The sequence below is a fragment of the Aphidius gifuensis genome, linkage group LG1 (assembly GCF_014905175.1).
Source record: "Aphidius gifuensis isolate YNYX2018 linkage group LG1, ASM1490517v1, whole genome shotgun sequence".
Lineage (NCBI taxonomy): Eukaryota > Metazoa > Arthropoda > Insecta > Hymenoptera > Braconidae > Aphidius > Aphidius gifuensis.
Genome location: NC_057788.1, coordinates 27,175,107 through 27,188,188, shown reverse-complemented (window position 1 = coordinate 27,188,188; position 13,082 = coordinate 27,175,107). Strand labels below are relative to the sequence as shown.

The 13,082-nt window shown below is 26.0% G+C and overlaps 4 protein-coding genes across 8 annotated transcripts; 1 reads left to right on the top strand and 3 right to left on the bottom strand.

The window, feature by feature from the left end:
- Positions 1 to 604: 604 nt before the first annotated feature.
- Positions 605 to 3,224, bottom strand: LOC122858684 (clathrin light chain). 4 transcript variants are annotated; one of them, XM_044161754.1, is made up of 7 exons: positions 3,076 to 3,224; positions 2,592 to 2,753; positions 2,275 to 2,391; positions 2,056 to 2,148; positions 1,879 to 1,990; positions 1,581 to 1,592; positions 605 to 1,000 (listed from the first exon to the last, which is right to left on the bottom strand). In XM_044161754.1, exons 2-7 carry the CDS (start codon positions 2,746 to 2,748, stop codon positions 820 to 822), a joined length of 672 nt encoding a protein of 223 aa, XP_044017689.1. In that variant the 5' UTR covers positions 2,749 to 2,753; positions 3,076 to 3,224; the 3' UTR covers positions 605 to 819. The 4 variants fall into 4 exon arrangements, with proteins under 4 accessions (XP_044017689.1, XP_044017700.1, XP_044017709.1 ...); XM_044161765.1 differs by lacking the exon at positions 1,581 to 1,592; XM_044161774.1 differs by lacking the exon at positions 2,275 to 2,391.
- Positions 3,225 to 4,502: 1,278 nt separating this feature from the next.
- LOC122858677 (cyclin-A1) lies at positions 4,503 to 6,974 on the bottom strand. Its single transcript, XM_044161740.1, has 4 exons — positions 6,402 to 6,974; positions 5,690 to 6,175; positions 5,318 to 5,541; positions 4,503 to 5,222 (listed from the first exon to the last, which is right to left on the bottom strand). The coding sequence occupies exons 1-4, from the start codon at positions 6,561 to 6,563 to the stop codon at positions 4,694 to 4,696; spliced, it is 1,401 nt and encodes a 466-aa protein (XP_044017675.1). The 5' UTR covers positions 6,564 to 6,974; the 3' UTR covers positions 4,503 to 4,693.
- Positions 6,975 to 7,325: 351 nt separating this feature from the next.
- Positions 7,326 to 8,650, top strand: LOC122858668 (ADP-ribosylation factor-like protein 1). Its single transcript, XM_044161728.1, has 5 exons — positions 7,326 to 7,703; positions 7,858 to 7,957; positions 8,058 to 8,174; positions 8,258 to 8,369; positions 8,441 to 8,650. The coding sequence occupies exons 1-5, from the start codon at positions 7,700 to 7,702 to the stop codon at positions 8,648 to 8,650; spliced, it is 543 nt and encodes a 180-aa protein (XP_044017663.1). The 5' UTR covers positions 7,326 to 7,699.
- Positions 8,618 to 13,075, bottom strand: LOC122858658 (DNA polymerase delta catalytic subunit). Of its 2 annotated transcripts, XM_044161705.1 has the most exons (4): positions 12,911 to 13,075; positions 12,652 to 12,757; positions 12,519 to 12,557; positions 8,618 to 12,373 (listed from the first exon to the last, which is right to left on the bottom strand). In XM_044161705.1, exons 1-4 carry the CDS (start codon positions 12,964 to 12,966, stop codon positions 9,251 to 9,253), a joined length of 3,324 nt encoding a protein of 1,107 aa, XP_044017640.1. In that variant the 5' UTR covers positions 12,967 to 13,075; the 3' UTR covers positions 8,618 to 9,250. The 2 variants fall into 2 exon arrangements, with proteins under 2 accessions (XP_044017640.1, XP_044017651.1); XM_044161716.1 differs by lacking the exon at positions 12,519 to 12,557 and having other exon boundaries at positions 9,170 to 12,373; positions 12,911 to 13,048.
- Positions 13,076 to 13,082: the final 7 nt, after the last annotated feature.

Here is a 13,082-nt window from a genome sequence, read left to right as displayed (position 1 = left end):
TTCAAAGTATTGTTTATAACATTGCGATAAAAAATGGAAAAATTAAAAAAAAAAAAGTAAAACTGTAACAACAAAATAATACTTTTGTAAATCAACGTTTAAAAAAAAAAAGCAAAAAATAATACAAAAAAAGAGAAAAATCAATTTAATCTAAGAAGAAACATGATTAATGTAGAGGATAAATGATTGTCTTCAAGTTTTGAAATAATAAACTATTTATGTTTCTTCGAAAAGAGTGTTATTGTTTTATTTGTATCCCATTTAAAATATTTCAGGTTCAATCACCTTAGAAAAAAACTCATTAAATTATTTTTAATTTAAATAGAATAAGTAGTCAATCAACATTTATAAAACCAGATTGTTGTCTTGTTCGACAAGAGCATAATAAATACCACCACAGCCATCTTCTCGTACTAGAAAAAGTGGAACGATTGAAACACATATTGAAAGTTGAATAAATAAAAATTGAATGTACCGTTTGATTCTATTGAATGATCTCATCCACAACTCGTGTTATAACAACTTGAATTCCAATGCTGATAATTAATTTTTAATCTAAGCAAGTTGAAAAACCAGAAGATGATAAATACGAAAAATAGAATAATTAATTTGTTCAGGGCATTTAAACTTTATTCACAATAATATAACATGATTCTCATGTCTCACAAAACTCGTTTATCTCGTTTACAATCTAGTGCATACAATTATCAACAAATATTTCATATCTGATTGGTAAATTTATAATTTTTTATTTTTATTTTTTTATATTTTAAAATTCATTAATTAGTCCAAGCTTGAAAATAATAAAAATTAACATGATCAAGCTTTCAATGTTGGTGGTGGTGATTGCTTGAGTTGAAGAATAATTGAACGCATTCTCGATACGTCTTTTGATGTTCTTGATGATTTTGGATTGAAATCACATAATTTTGAAATTCTTTCCCATTCTGTTCCTGGCTCAACTTCATCAGCTTCAGCAACAAATTGTTTCTCAGCATTCCTATATGATTTATTCGTTTACGACAAGATGCAATATTAATTAACAAAATTTTTTATCATGCTAAATGTGCAAAGACTTTGATATTTTTTATAAATTTTATTTTTTGTAACATAACAACAAGTTTATAGCGTTTGTGGAGTGTGATGTGTAAGCAATATCATTTTTCCCAAAGCATTGAATTAATTTATATATTTAAATAATGTTTTAGGAAAAATGTTTTTGGTGTTTTTTTTTAAAAGATAACTATCATTTTTTTGTTTCTAAATACATGCGCGTACAATTGCCAAGCATTTTTTGTTCATGGCTTTCTAATTTCACTACTGCGCTTGTTTTTTTAAATTATTATTATTATTTTTGTAAGTGATTGTTGTTATTTAATTTGTATAAATAATGTTTAAAATGCGCCGAGTGTTGTTAGAGTACATGATTAAAATAATAAAATTGATAATTTATTTTTTTTTTCTTTTGCAAATAAATAAAAAATAATCAAAGCCATTGATTAAATAAAATAATTTATTTTAATTGAGCTACAGATTTTTAAAATCATGCAAATAATAATTTAAATTTTTTAAAAACTTACTTGGCTGATTCCCTAAGAAGCAGAATGAGAATAATAGATTTTTCTCTTTATAGTTTTTATATTGGAAAAAATTAAAAAACAGTCACAAGAAAATTGAATAAAAAATTTAAAAAAAAAAAAAAATTAGCAAAATAAAGAATTTAATTGGCTTTTAGCTTTATAATTTTTTTTTTTTTTTCTTTTTGGCTTGGACATTGACATTAGGCTTTAAAGACACCAAAATTTCGTAATTTTTAATGGACATGAGGAAGGCATAGAATTAAATTAAAATTATTATTTATTATTAAATAATAATTACCTGTTTGTTGCTTTCGTTTTGCTTGTTGTTTCAGCATGATGCTTATACCATTCTTCTAGTTCTTTTTTTGCTGCTTCTCTCCATTCCTCTCGTTTTATTTCCTCCTCAATATCTGCATTAATAATTTATGTTAAATTAACAATACAAATTTAATTATAATTGTTATTCAGTAGCTACCTTTTTCCTTGAGACGTGTTGCTTGTTCTTCTCTCCATATTTTAATTTTTTCAGGCTCTTCCTTTGTAACAGTTGGAGCTGGAATTGCTGGTTCTAAAAAATAAATTTACCATTAATTAAATTCAAGACATTAAATTTACATTTATAAAAAAAAAGAAAATAGAGAATAGATTCTCATTAATTAAAAGAATTTAAAAAATAAATCATTCGACGAATCACCTGGAGCTGAAAACTCTGAATCTGTTTGTTGATCAATGGTATTTATCATCTCGAAACTTCCAGCGCCATTTCCATTAAATCCCATAGTCATGTTTTCAAAGTTTCCAGAAATATCATCTATTTTTTTATTTCGTTTTTCATTTCATTTGTATTTTCATAATACATATATATTTGTTTATATATATTTTTTTCAATTTAAAAAAACAAAATAAACTCAAATTAAAATACATAAAATGATAATAAAAATGAAATTAAAAAAACAATTGTTTTGATAATTGTAATTAATTAAAATGGGGTCATATAAAAGTTAAATTTACCTTCAACTGTTGATGATACAACTGGAACAGGTGTAGCCATAACAACTGGTGGAATTTCATCTTCAAGACCAGCTAATTCATTTTGTTCACGTGCTAAAAATTCAGCAGCTGGATCAACATCTGTTTCACTAGTGAAATTATCACCAAAAGCGTCCATGATATCTACAAGTACAATACAACAATGTATACAATACTTCAAATCAATCAACAACAAATTTATTATTTTTTTTTCTTTTTTTTAGGTTAAGTCTTTACAAACATTTTTTAAAATAATATTAACTATTATTACAATAAATCATTATCATTAGAAAATACTTGATAAATATATTAAATAAATACGTAATCATTAGTAAAATAATATTAATAATTAATAATTATAAATTAAACTAATGACAAAGTGTCAAATTAATTGCTTAAAATGGTGATCAATTATTTTTATTATTTAAATTAAAAAAATTAATATTAATTGATGTAAAGGATTTACCTGATTGGAATGCGTATGAAGATTAAAAATAATAAAATTAATTATCGTTATTTATTAAGGTTTAATCGGAAACACCCCTTTCAATATTCAATACGTCAACGGCAACAAACGGCAAGTGTCAACGTCAATAGAATGAACACAAAAAAAAAAAAAAAAAAATGGAAAATGTCGATTAACTCACATGATAACAAGGTGATTTTACCAGCCGAGCCAACATGACGTTTACCAAAATAAATAATGTAAACAAACTGTGTACAACACACCACCTGTATAATAATCAAATTAAAATAAAATTGTTTTTGTTTTTATCAAATGTGCTTATTATTTAACGTCTAGAAAAAAAAAGAATACAAATACATACAAATCGAAATATTTCTTATTGACAAAAAAAATATATTGATAAACTAATTATAAATTGTACTAAATAGATTAAACTAATTGGACCGCCAAAATATATATATATTTAAACTACATAACTATAAATTTATTTTTTTTACGTTTATTATTTTTTTTTTTTATTTAATTGACAAGTTACTATTTTTTTTTTTCGTTATTTTGGATTACGACATCCAAATTTCATTCATACTCATTTTTAATTATACAGATGGTTTTTTTTTTTTAAATTAAAATATTGCACAGTGTGGATAAACACTGTGTGTATTTAATTAAATTAAATTTTCGTTTTATAATTCAAAATTAAATACAACATAATTAATTAACTCAACGTTCATGCAACTTTGCCAGTGTTTGGTTTGTAAAATTATAAACTGAGTTATTATTATAAATAATTATTGTGACAATGCTTAATTATATTGAAATAAATAAAGCTGTACATTAAAAAAAAAATGATTATTTATTAATTCAAAATGTGAATGATTAACGGTTATTGTGAAATATTCGTGGAAATTTAAAAATTATTTATCGTCTATCACATTATTATGTGCTTGGTCTTTCGGATGATTTAAAATTTAAAAAAAAATGTTATGAATTTAAATTATTTATATTTTCACAATCAGTAGTAATTTTATCATCAAAAAATATATATATATTAATATATTTTACCACTGGCAGTGTATAAGACAATTATTTTCTTTTTTCCTAAATTTTGTTTATAACTAAAAATTTCACGCAAAATGATTATTGCCGGTATAAAAAAAAAAAGAAAAAAAAAACCACGCTACCACTCACACATGAATTTTTTAAAAATAAAGGATTATTTATAACTATTATAAAAATACTATTAAAATTCTAAGACAACAATTTCACTTTTTTTTTTTTTTCATTCATCCGAATTAATTATTTTTCGTTAAACGAAACTTTTGGAGAATTTATTATTTACCTACTCAACATTAAACTCGAACTGTTTTTTTTTTTTAAATTTTTTTTATCTCACTTAACTGTTCTGTGAGTATTTTATAATTTTTTTAAAATTTTTTTTTCTTCTCGATTATTATGCTCAGTCTTGCCTGGAGTGGATCCCCCCCAAGGAGTCTACTTCATCGTTGACACAAAGAGGTTCGTTATTCAACAAACAAAAAAAAATTTAAAAAAAAAATAATAATAATAATTAATAAGATGTTTAAGTATATCGAGTTTGTTTTTATTTTTCTTGATTATTTCAGGCACTTTCTTCGCCATCCTCGTATGAGAGAATTTCAGTGCTACGTGGCAAGAGAAGAGAAACATGTCCATATTTTGGACTTTTATATTTATCTTGTATAGCTTGTTGTTGTATATTTGGTGCATTTGAAAATGTTTTACTGAGATAAGAAATGCATTGACGTAATTGATTAAAACTATAACCTGATGATAATTCAAGTTCATGTGGCCATGCTTCTTCTTGTAATGTATGACGTGCAACAGCAATTGCAGCAGCAGCAAGATGACTTGGTAAATATTGAAGATATGGATCAGCTTCAAGCATTGATAATTCACATAAATATTGTGCCAAATATAATATTTTATCTGACAAATTATTTGTAATACAATAATCACGTAAAAATGGTAGTGGTGTTGGTACTGTTAAATCAAATGATAATACTCTCAATATTAAATGTTCCATTCTTAACACTTGTTTCTTTGAATATGTATCATCTGTTATATAAACAAATTCACCAACATCTGGTGGATAAATTTCCTCGTATTTACTGTAATTAATAAAACAAAAAAAAAGAAATTAATAAACAATAGATGTAGATCAACATCTTGTCATCAATCAATCAATCAATAATTATATACTTACGCAGCAATAAACATAGCTGCTGTTCCAACAAGTTGTAATTTAGCTCTAACAACACTCATGTATGATAAAAATCTATCAATATATGACACAGCTAAATAAAGTGTCTCACTATGAAGACGATATTCCTCAGCAACTTCAACCAACCAATCAACCAATATTGCTCGCATTGAGTAGGTTATGTCTGGTTGTTTTTTCATGTATCCTGGTTTTGGTCTATGTTGAGTCTATTAATAAACATAAAATAACATTTATTTATTCAACTTCAATCAAAACAAGCAATAAACAATAGAAAAAAAAATGTAAATAATCATTTATCATGAAAATTTCATTTTTCCCTCCAAAAAAAAAAATGATAATAATAATGATAATTACCTCAGCAATTTTAAGATAATTAAAAATATCTGCTCTGTATTCTTCAATATCATAAAAATTATTAATAATTGTTTTTGATGCTTCACGTTTAGCTTTCATGTCATTTTTCATTGAATCCATAAAATCAATTGATTTTTCAACTGACACAACTGGACTATTATCATCATCATCATCTTGATAATTATTATCTTCACATATATTTGTTTTAATTTCTTGCAATACTGGTCTAAGTGTTGGTACAATACTAACTGGATTAACTTCAAGAATTGGTTTATCTGTTTTAATAGTTACTTCAGTAATTTGTTTAATATTAATATCACGTGATGATTCACGAAGTACAACTGTTGTTTCTTCTTCAAGTTTATCCTCATAAATTCTAAATAATGTATCATCTGTTTTTTCATCATATACTTTGAATCCATCATAAGCAGGATGAGGCACGTAAGGCTTGGCTTTTGGATATTTTTCATCCTTACTGTGTACCTCCTAAATTAATAACAAAAAAAAAAAAAAAATCATTTTTTTTTTTCAGTTTGGAGCATTTATTTGTCATTTTATTGATATTCATTTTTTTTTTTTCAAAATTTAATAATTATTTGTTATATGGATAAAAGTAAAATGTAAACAAACTGAGGGGGTCAAAGGGAGGAAAAAAATCGACGGTTATAAGAGTGGAACGCGTGAGAGAAAAAAAAAAAGCGGCTATACTCACTGGCTTGTTTCTGTGACAATTACTCTGAAGAACGCCCAAAACAGCACGTTTTTGTTGCTGTAAACCATGTCCTTGATGATCACGCAATCCATGATTATCTTTGATTCTTCTTGTATCACCAATACGATTTTCTTGATCCTCGTGAACTCTGATAGTAGCCATGATTATCTCAATAAATTCCCGGCTTGCTTACCCGCTCGTTCACGCTCGTTACTCTTTTTTTTTTTTTGTCGTTAGGACTAATTCAACCTTACACACGCGTATACAAACACACACGGATATAAGCTCTCTCTTTTTATTGTCTAACGTACAATCGGGAATCAGGAGCTTCTTGTTGATTGTCTAACCCTGAATTTCCACGATTTTAACGAATATTTATTTATGTTAAATTATTGAAATTTAGCATGGCAACAGTCGGGACAACTCTGTTTCTTTTTTTTTTTTCTTTGACGCGGTATCTTTATTTTGTTTTATTTTTTTTTCCCCAAATAAGCCGGGAAGAACACACTGGTCCCCTACCCACACTGACACACACTGACGAAATGCACAAGGTGTCCGGTTTTTTTTTTCTCCAAACACTTACGCACGCACACACACACACAACACTTTTCAACAGCTGTCGAGTCGTTACGTATATGTCGTTGGACTTGAATATTGACCAATTGGATTAGCTAGAATGTCAAGTCGTAGCAGACACATCCAATGAGAGAGCTTCATTTCAAATGAGCGCTTGTAGTGGGGAGAAAATAAACATGGCGGAAAAAATGTCAACAACATAGTTATCTGTTTTATCTTCAGCTGAAATTACAGTAGTTTTCTTTATTAACCTCAATTACAAAATTTTCCTATTTTTAGTTTTTTTTTTTTTTATTTTTTTGTTAAATAATTTAGATAATTATTATATTAATTAAAGAAATAAATAATAATAATAAAATAAAAATTTATATATCATTGTATTCAAATTAAATTAATTAGACAATTTTTATTTAAAAAAATAGAAAATTTTTTAAGCAGAATGTTGGTAAATAAAAAATAAACAAACGTCAAACTTCATGTTATATAAAAAAATAAAAAAAAAAAAATAAATATACCAGCTGCTTTGCTGCGGTGTCAAAATTATAACCGTGAAATAAAAAAACCAATTATTTTATATATGTATGTATATATACGATTATAATTCACTGTAATTCATTTTGATAATAAAAAATTTATAATAAAAATATACTGACGTAGCACATAAATAATTTTAATTAAATTATTTAAATCTATGGTGTTATTATAAAATAAATATTAAAAAAATGGGTGAGTATTTAATTTGATATATTGTTAATTATAATATTAAAAATAAGGTGTTTGTCATTGTTACAATTATTGTAATTAGACAGAGATGAATTTATAAATTAATTTTAACTATTACTTGTTATTGTTGGTCATTAATTTTTAATTCAATTTCAAGGTGGGGTGTTGAGTTATTTTCGTAATCTTTTGGGTAGCAGAGAAATGAGAATTTTAATTCTTGGTCTTGATGGAGCTGGAAAAACAACAATTCTTTACAGGTATTATTTATCAGTTGCTTTAAAAGACATGTTAAATATTTACACAGATTAATATTCATTTAATATTTGTATATTGATAAAAATAATTATTGCTTTTTAGATTACAAGTTGGTGAAGTTGTCACAACAATTCCAACAATTGGTTTTAATGTAGAACAAGTGACATACAAGAACCTCAAATTTCAAGTATGGGATCTTGGTGGTCAAACAAGCATCAGGTAATTTATAAATAATAATATATAAATTGCAATAAATAAATATCATTGATTATTTAAAATTAATATTTCTTATATTATTGTAGACCTTATTGGAGATGTTACTATTCAAACACTGATGCTATAATTTATGTAGTTGATTCAGCAGATCGTGATAGAATAGGAATTTCAAAAGAAGAACTTCTTTATATGCTTAAGGTAATTTAATAAACAACAACAATTAAAAGAATAAAATAAAAATACTAAATACAAAATTATAATTTATACAGGAAGATGAATTACAAGGTGCAGTATTGGTAGTATTGGCAAATAAACAAGATATGCCAGGTTGTTTAAGTGTTGCTGAAGTTCATCAAGCACTTGGTCTTGATGCATTGAAAAATCGAACATTTCAAATATTTAAAACATCAGCAAAAAAAGGTGAAGGTCTTGATCAAGCTATGGACTGGCTTGCAAATGCTTTACAAAGTAAAAAATAATTTTTAAAATAAATTTTAAAAAATTTGATAATAGATCAATCAAGATCAATCAAGATGTTTATTTATTAATTTAATTGTTAGAATGATTGATGGTATAAATGAATTATGATGATCAAATGATTTAAAGTAATAATAATGAAAAAAAAACAACAAATGAAAAATAAAAGAAAAACATATTATTTAACGAATGTACGTGTGAATATTTTATTTAATTGTAAATTGTAATTGTAAGTTTGTGGTATGAATGTGTCAATGGTGTTTGATAATTATAATACAATTGGAAAAAATTAAATAGACAATATGTATAATAATATATTGTTTGTTTTATAATAATCAATTTTATATATCAACAATTTGTATTTAAAAAGATTTTAAATTTACAAAAGGATTTTTAATTTAAATGCCAAATGTGTTGATAATTTTTAACTCAGATTAATAGAGCATTTAGTAATGACTAACCTGCACTAGTTAGAATTTTGATATTTAATTTCCACAAATATTATAAATATTATTAATAAAATAAAAAAAGAAAAATCATAAGAGTTGAATACTAATTAAGTTTGTATTAAAAAAATAATGAATTTATTATACCTTGACAAATTACCAGTCAAGTGATCCAAAACGTTCAATACGTTTAGTTTGTGTATCAAGTTCCATTTGTACTTTTCTTCTCATATAAAAAATTGGACAATCACGTGATGAACAAAGTACTTCTTGATGTAAACTACCTTGGCATCTTTGACATTCTGTCCATAAACGTGAATATTTTTCTTCAAGTTTTCTTCCAGCATATAATTCAGTTTGATAATAATCAGCTTCTTTATCTTCACAATATTTACAAAGTGCCATTTTTTCTCTTTCAATTGGTAATACAGATTTACAACCAATACAAGTTTCTTTTTTTTGTGTAAACATTGATAATGCACCAACTTTTGATGTTACAATAGCTCTTGTTCTTGTATGATCACCTTTTAATAATTGTGATTCAGCTTTTTCACCTAATATTGGCTCAAATATACGTATCAATGGTTTAGATAATTGATTTTCAAGATAATAATTTGTATCAATTGGTATATTATTTTCTAAAACATATATTGGATCTTCAGCTTTCATATATGCTGGTGTACCTTTAGCTTGTTTTGTAAATACATATGGTACACGATCACCTAATTTTGGTGCTGTACCAGCATCTCTTTTTTTCATTTTATTAGCTAATTCAACATGTGCCTGTTTACCAGCATAATCTTGTGCAACTTTTGTTAATTCTTTTGTAACAACAAGTTGTGATATATCAATACGATTACATAATAAATCAGCAATTATTTGTTTTGCATAATCCATTGCACCATCTGGATTACGTTCAATTAATAATTTTTCTAAACATGTATTCATCATTTTAGCAACAAGTGGACAATTATCACGTCTAACTGTTTCTAAACCTTTACAATCCATTTTATCATATTTATCTGGACGTGTAAAATAAAGACCAGCATATCTTTTTTTATTTATTAATAAATATGGAAAATATACTTTTTCAAATTCAAGTTTTATTGGTTTTATAAATTTTTTTGATACATATTCAGCAGCTTCTTTACCAAGTTTCATTGCTTCAGCAATATCTGTAACACCAAATTTAACCATAACTGAATCAGTATCACCATATATTACATTTGAATCATGTGCATAACCATTTTTAATATTAAAATGATCTTCAACTTCTTGTTTTGTTCTTTCAATCATTGTACGTCCATATGCTGTAACACTTGCTGATATTTCTAAACATGGAAGTTTACCCATTTGTGCACCAGTAAAACCATAAACAGAATTTGCTGATACTTTTAATGCATACTGACGACCATCAAGTACTTTTTTTTTCAATGGATCAGTTTCATTTTTTAATTCTTCTTTAGCTTTTTTTCTTGCTCCAAGTAAATTTTCCAATATTTCTGGTAATAATCCTTTTCTAATATTACCTTTGGCAAATAAAGAATTACTTGGTGTCTTAGTAACATCATCATCAGATAAATTATATTTATTTTTCGATTGAACAGTTAGTAGTGTTGTATAACAAATATTATGAGCCATAATAATACTTGGATATAGAGAACTAAAATCAAGTGTTGCTATTGGATCATTGTAGTAGCCACGTTTTGGTTCTAATACTGTTGCACCATCAAATTGATCATCAATACCTTGTCCCTGATGTACTGGTATTAAATAATTTCTTTCACGTGATTTTCTTAATAATTGTGATACAACTTTTATTTGTTGTCCACGTGTTAATAAACTAGCAAGTGTTACACCAGTTACTCTTGCCATTTCCATATAAATAATAATACACATTAATTTATCCAATAATCTTATTGGTAAATAAGCATCTTTTAAACAATAAACAGCTAAACGACGACGTGTTTGTTCATCACCATTTTGTAAATCAGATATTGTACTATGATGTACGTCTTCTTTTTGTTCACTCAAAAAATGATAACTCACTGCATTCAGTGTATATGAACGTAATTTATAATCTCTTACTAAAACTAGCAATAAATCAAATGGTACTCTACCCTCAAAATTAACTGATTTATTTTCTCTACGTCCCATTTGTTTATTTTGTAAAACATGATCTTTAATAATTGATTTAATATCTTTTATTCTTCCCAAAAAACTAAAATTTTTAACTTTTAAATGATTTGCACGATTAATTAAATATGGAAAATCAAAATTATTAATATTATAACCAGTAAATATATCTGGATCAAGTTGACGTACAAAATCAGCCCAATTTTGTAATAAAAGTTGTTCAGTTGTAAAACTTAATACTTGTGAACCAAGTATTGGTGCACATGTACCAAGTGTAAATATATTTCTTAAAAATGGCTCTGAATCACCTTGTTTAATACACATATTTGCAATTTGAATAACTGGATCATGATTTGGTTCAGGAAATATACCTTTTCTTCCAGCACATTCAATATCAAAACTTAATATTCTAAATGGTGCAACTTTTGACCATTCACCTTCTGGTGCATGTGATATAAATTCATCCCATGCAATATCAACTTCAAGTTGACATCTTGATGTTTGTGGTAAATTATGATTATATTTACCACGTAATTTCCATTTACCAGCTGGTAATTCAATCCATGAACAACCAACAACAGATGTATCAACCATAAATCTAATATCAAAATCAATATTACTTTCAAATGCACGATATTCATGTGAAAATACTGGATAAACAATTTCTTTTTCAAGTAATCTTTTACATGCTGCTACTAAACGTGGTAATGCAACAGTTATTTTTAAAAATGATGATTCCTCTTCACCTCCATAACCATATATATTTTGTTTTTTAACAATTTCAACAGCTAATACTGTGTCTTGTACATTTTCTGGATTTGAACGCATATCTTTTTTAATTTTTTCATCTAATGCTTCTTTAAATGGACGACAATGTTTATCAGTAAAATTTGATGGTGCTGTGACAAATAAATATGGACTAAAGCCATGTACATGACAACAAACTGAATTACCATCCATTGTAACACCATACATTCGCATAACTGGTACTGGACCAATTTTACTACCAGGCATATCAGCAATTGGCTTGCCATTATAATGATCAACTTCAATTTGTTGAAATGCTAAATTATCTTTTGTTGGATTTAAATCTGGTGGATCTGGACGACTCCATTTTGCACTTGTGTTTTCTTGTTCTGGTCCCTAATTAAAATATTATAAAATCAATTTTACATTTAATATAATAAATTGGAATAATGTTAATCAATTAGTTTGTGTGTTTATAAGTGAATATGACAGTGGAAAATATTTATCGAGTTTGTGATGATTGAATATACTCAAAACTCACTCGATATCTTCGATTTGTCTCTGAATGACTAGTCGAGGGCTAGACATAGAAATAAAGATATTTAAAATAGTTGAAAGATAAATATTTATAATTAATTTAGAGGATAAATTAATTAGTGATTAGAATAGTTTACCTCTTCATGAATCAACTGTGACATTTCACCAAAATCATCCTCCATGTCATTCATGTTGGCCAACTCGGCCTCAAACGAACCAGGTAAATCATCATCGTCATCATTTCTATATTTAAATAATAACATTTAAATTAATAATCAATCTACATTATATAGGATATCTAATTATTAATTATTTTTTTTTATTAGATGATGTTGACAGTATTTTTAATGATGACAGGTTAAGATCAATAAAAACAATAAAAAGACAAATATTTACCCAAATTTTGCCTTTTTTGATGGTGGCTGGGCAGAACCAAATACTGCCTTCTTCATTTTAAATATTAATTTATAAAATATCAATTAATTAATAACAGTTTTTTGATAAAATAATACAGACTGATCTAGACACAAAAACTTTTTATGCATTTCTCTACTTTCTCCCGCGCAAT

Bases quoted from the DNA above. Each gene is read 5' to 3' on its own strand.
- LOC122858684 (XM_044161754.1), bottom strand. From the start codon at position 2,748: ATGGACGCTTTTGGTGATAATTTCACTAGTGAAACAGATGTTGATCCA. The intron at 2,392-2,591 runs GTAAATTTAACT...ATAAAAAAATAG, and splicing joins TGTATCATCAACAGTTGAAG to ATGATATTTCTGGAAACTTT. The intron at 2,149-2,274 runs GTGATTCGTCGA...TTTATTTTTTAG, and splicing joins TTCAGAGTTTTCAGCTCCAG to AACCAGCAATTCCAGCTCCA.
- LOC122858677 (XM_044161740.1), bottom strand. From the start codon at position 6,563: ATGGCTACTATCAGAGTTCACGAGGATCAAGAAAATCGTATTGGTGAT. The intron at 6,176-6,401 runs GTGAGTATAGCC...TTATTAATTTAG, and splicing joins ATTGTCACAGAAACAAGCCA to GAGGTACACAGTAAGGATGA. The intron at 5,542-5,689 runs GTAATTATCATT...GTTTATTAATAG, and splicing joins ATTATCTTAAAATTGCTGAG to ACTCAACATAGACCAAAACC.
- LOC122858668 (XM_044161728.1), top strand. The intron at 8,175-8,257 runs GTAATTTATAAA...ATATTATTGTAG, and splicing joins GGTGGTCAAACAAGCATCAG to ACCTTATTGGAGATGTTACT. The intron at 8,370-8,440 runs GTAATTTAATAA...TAATTTATACAG, and splicing joins AACTTCTTTATATGCTTAAG to GAAGATGAATTACAAGGTGC.
- LOC122858658 (XM_044161705.1), bottom strand. From the start codon at position 12,966: ATGAAGAAGGCAGTATTTGGTTCTGCCCAGCCACCATCAAAAAAGGCA. The intron at 12,758-12,910 runs GTAAATATTTGT...ATTTAAATATAG, and splicing joins TCAAAAAAGGCAAAATTTGG to AAATGATGACGATGATGATT. The intron at 12,374-12,518 runs GTGAGTTTTGAG...TATTTTAATTAG, and splicing joins AGACAAATCGAAGATATCGA to GGACCAGAACAAGAAAACAC.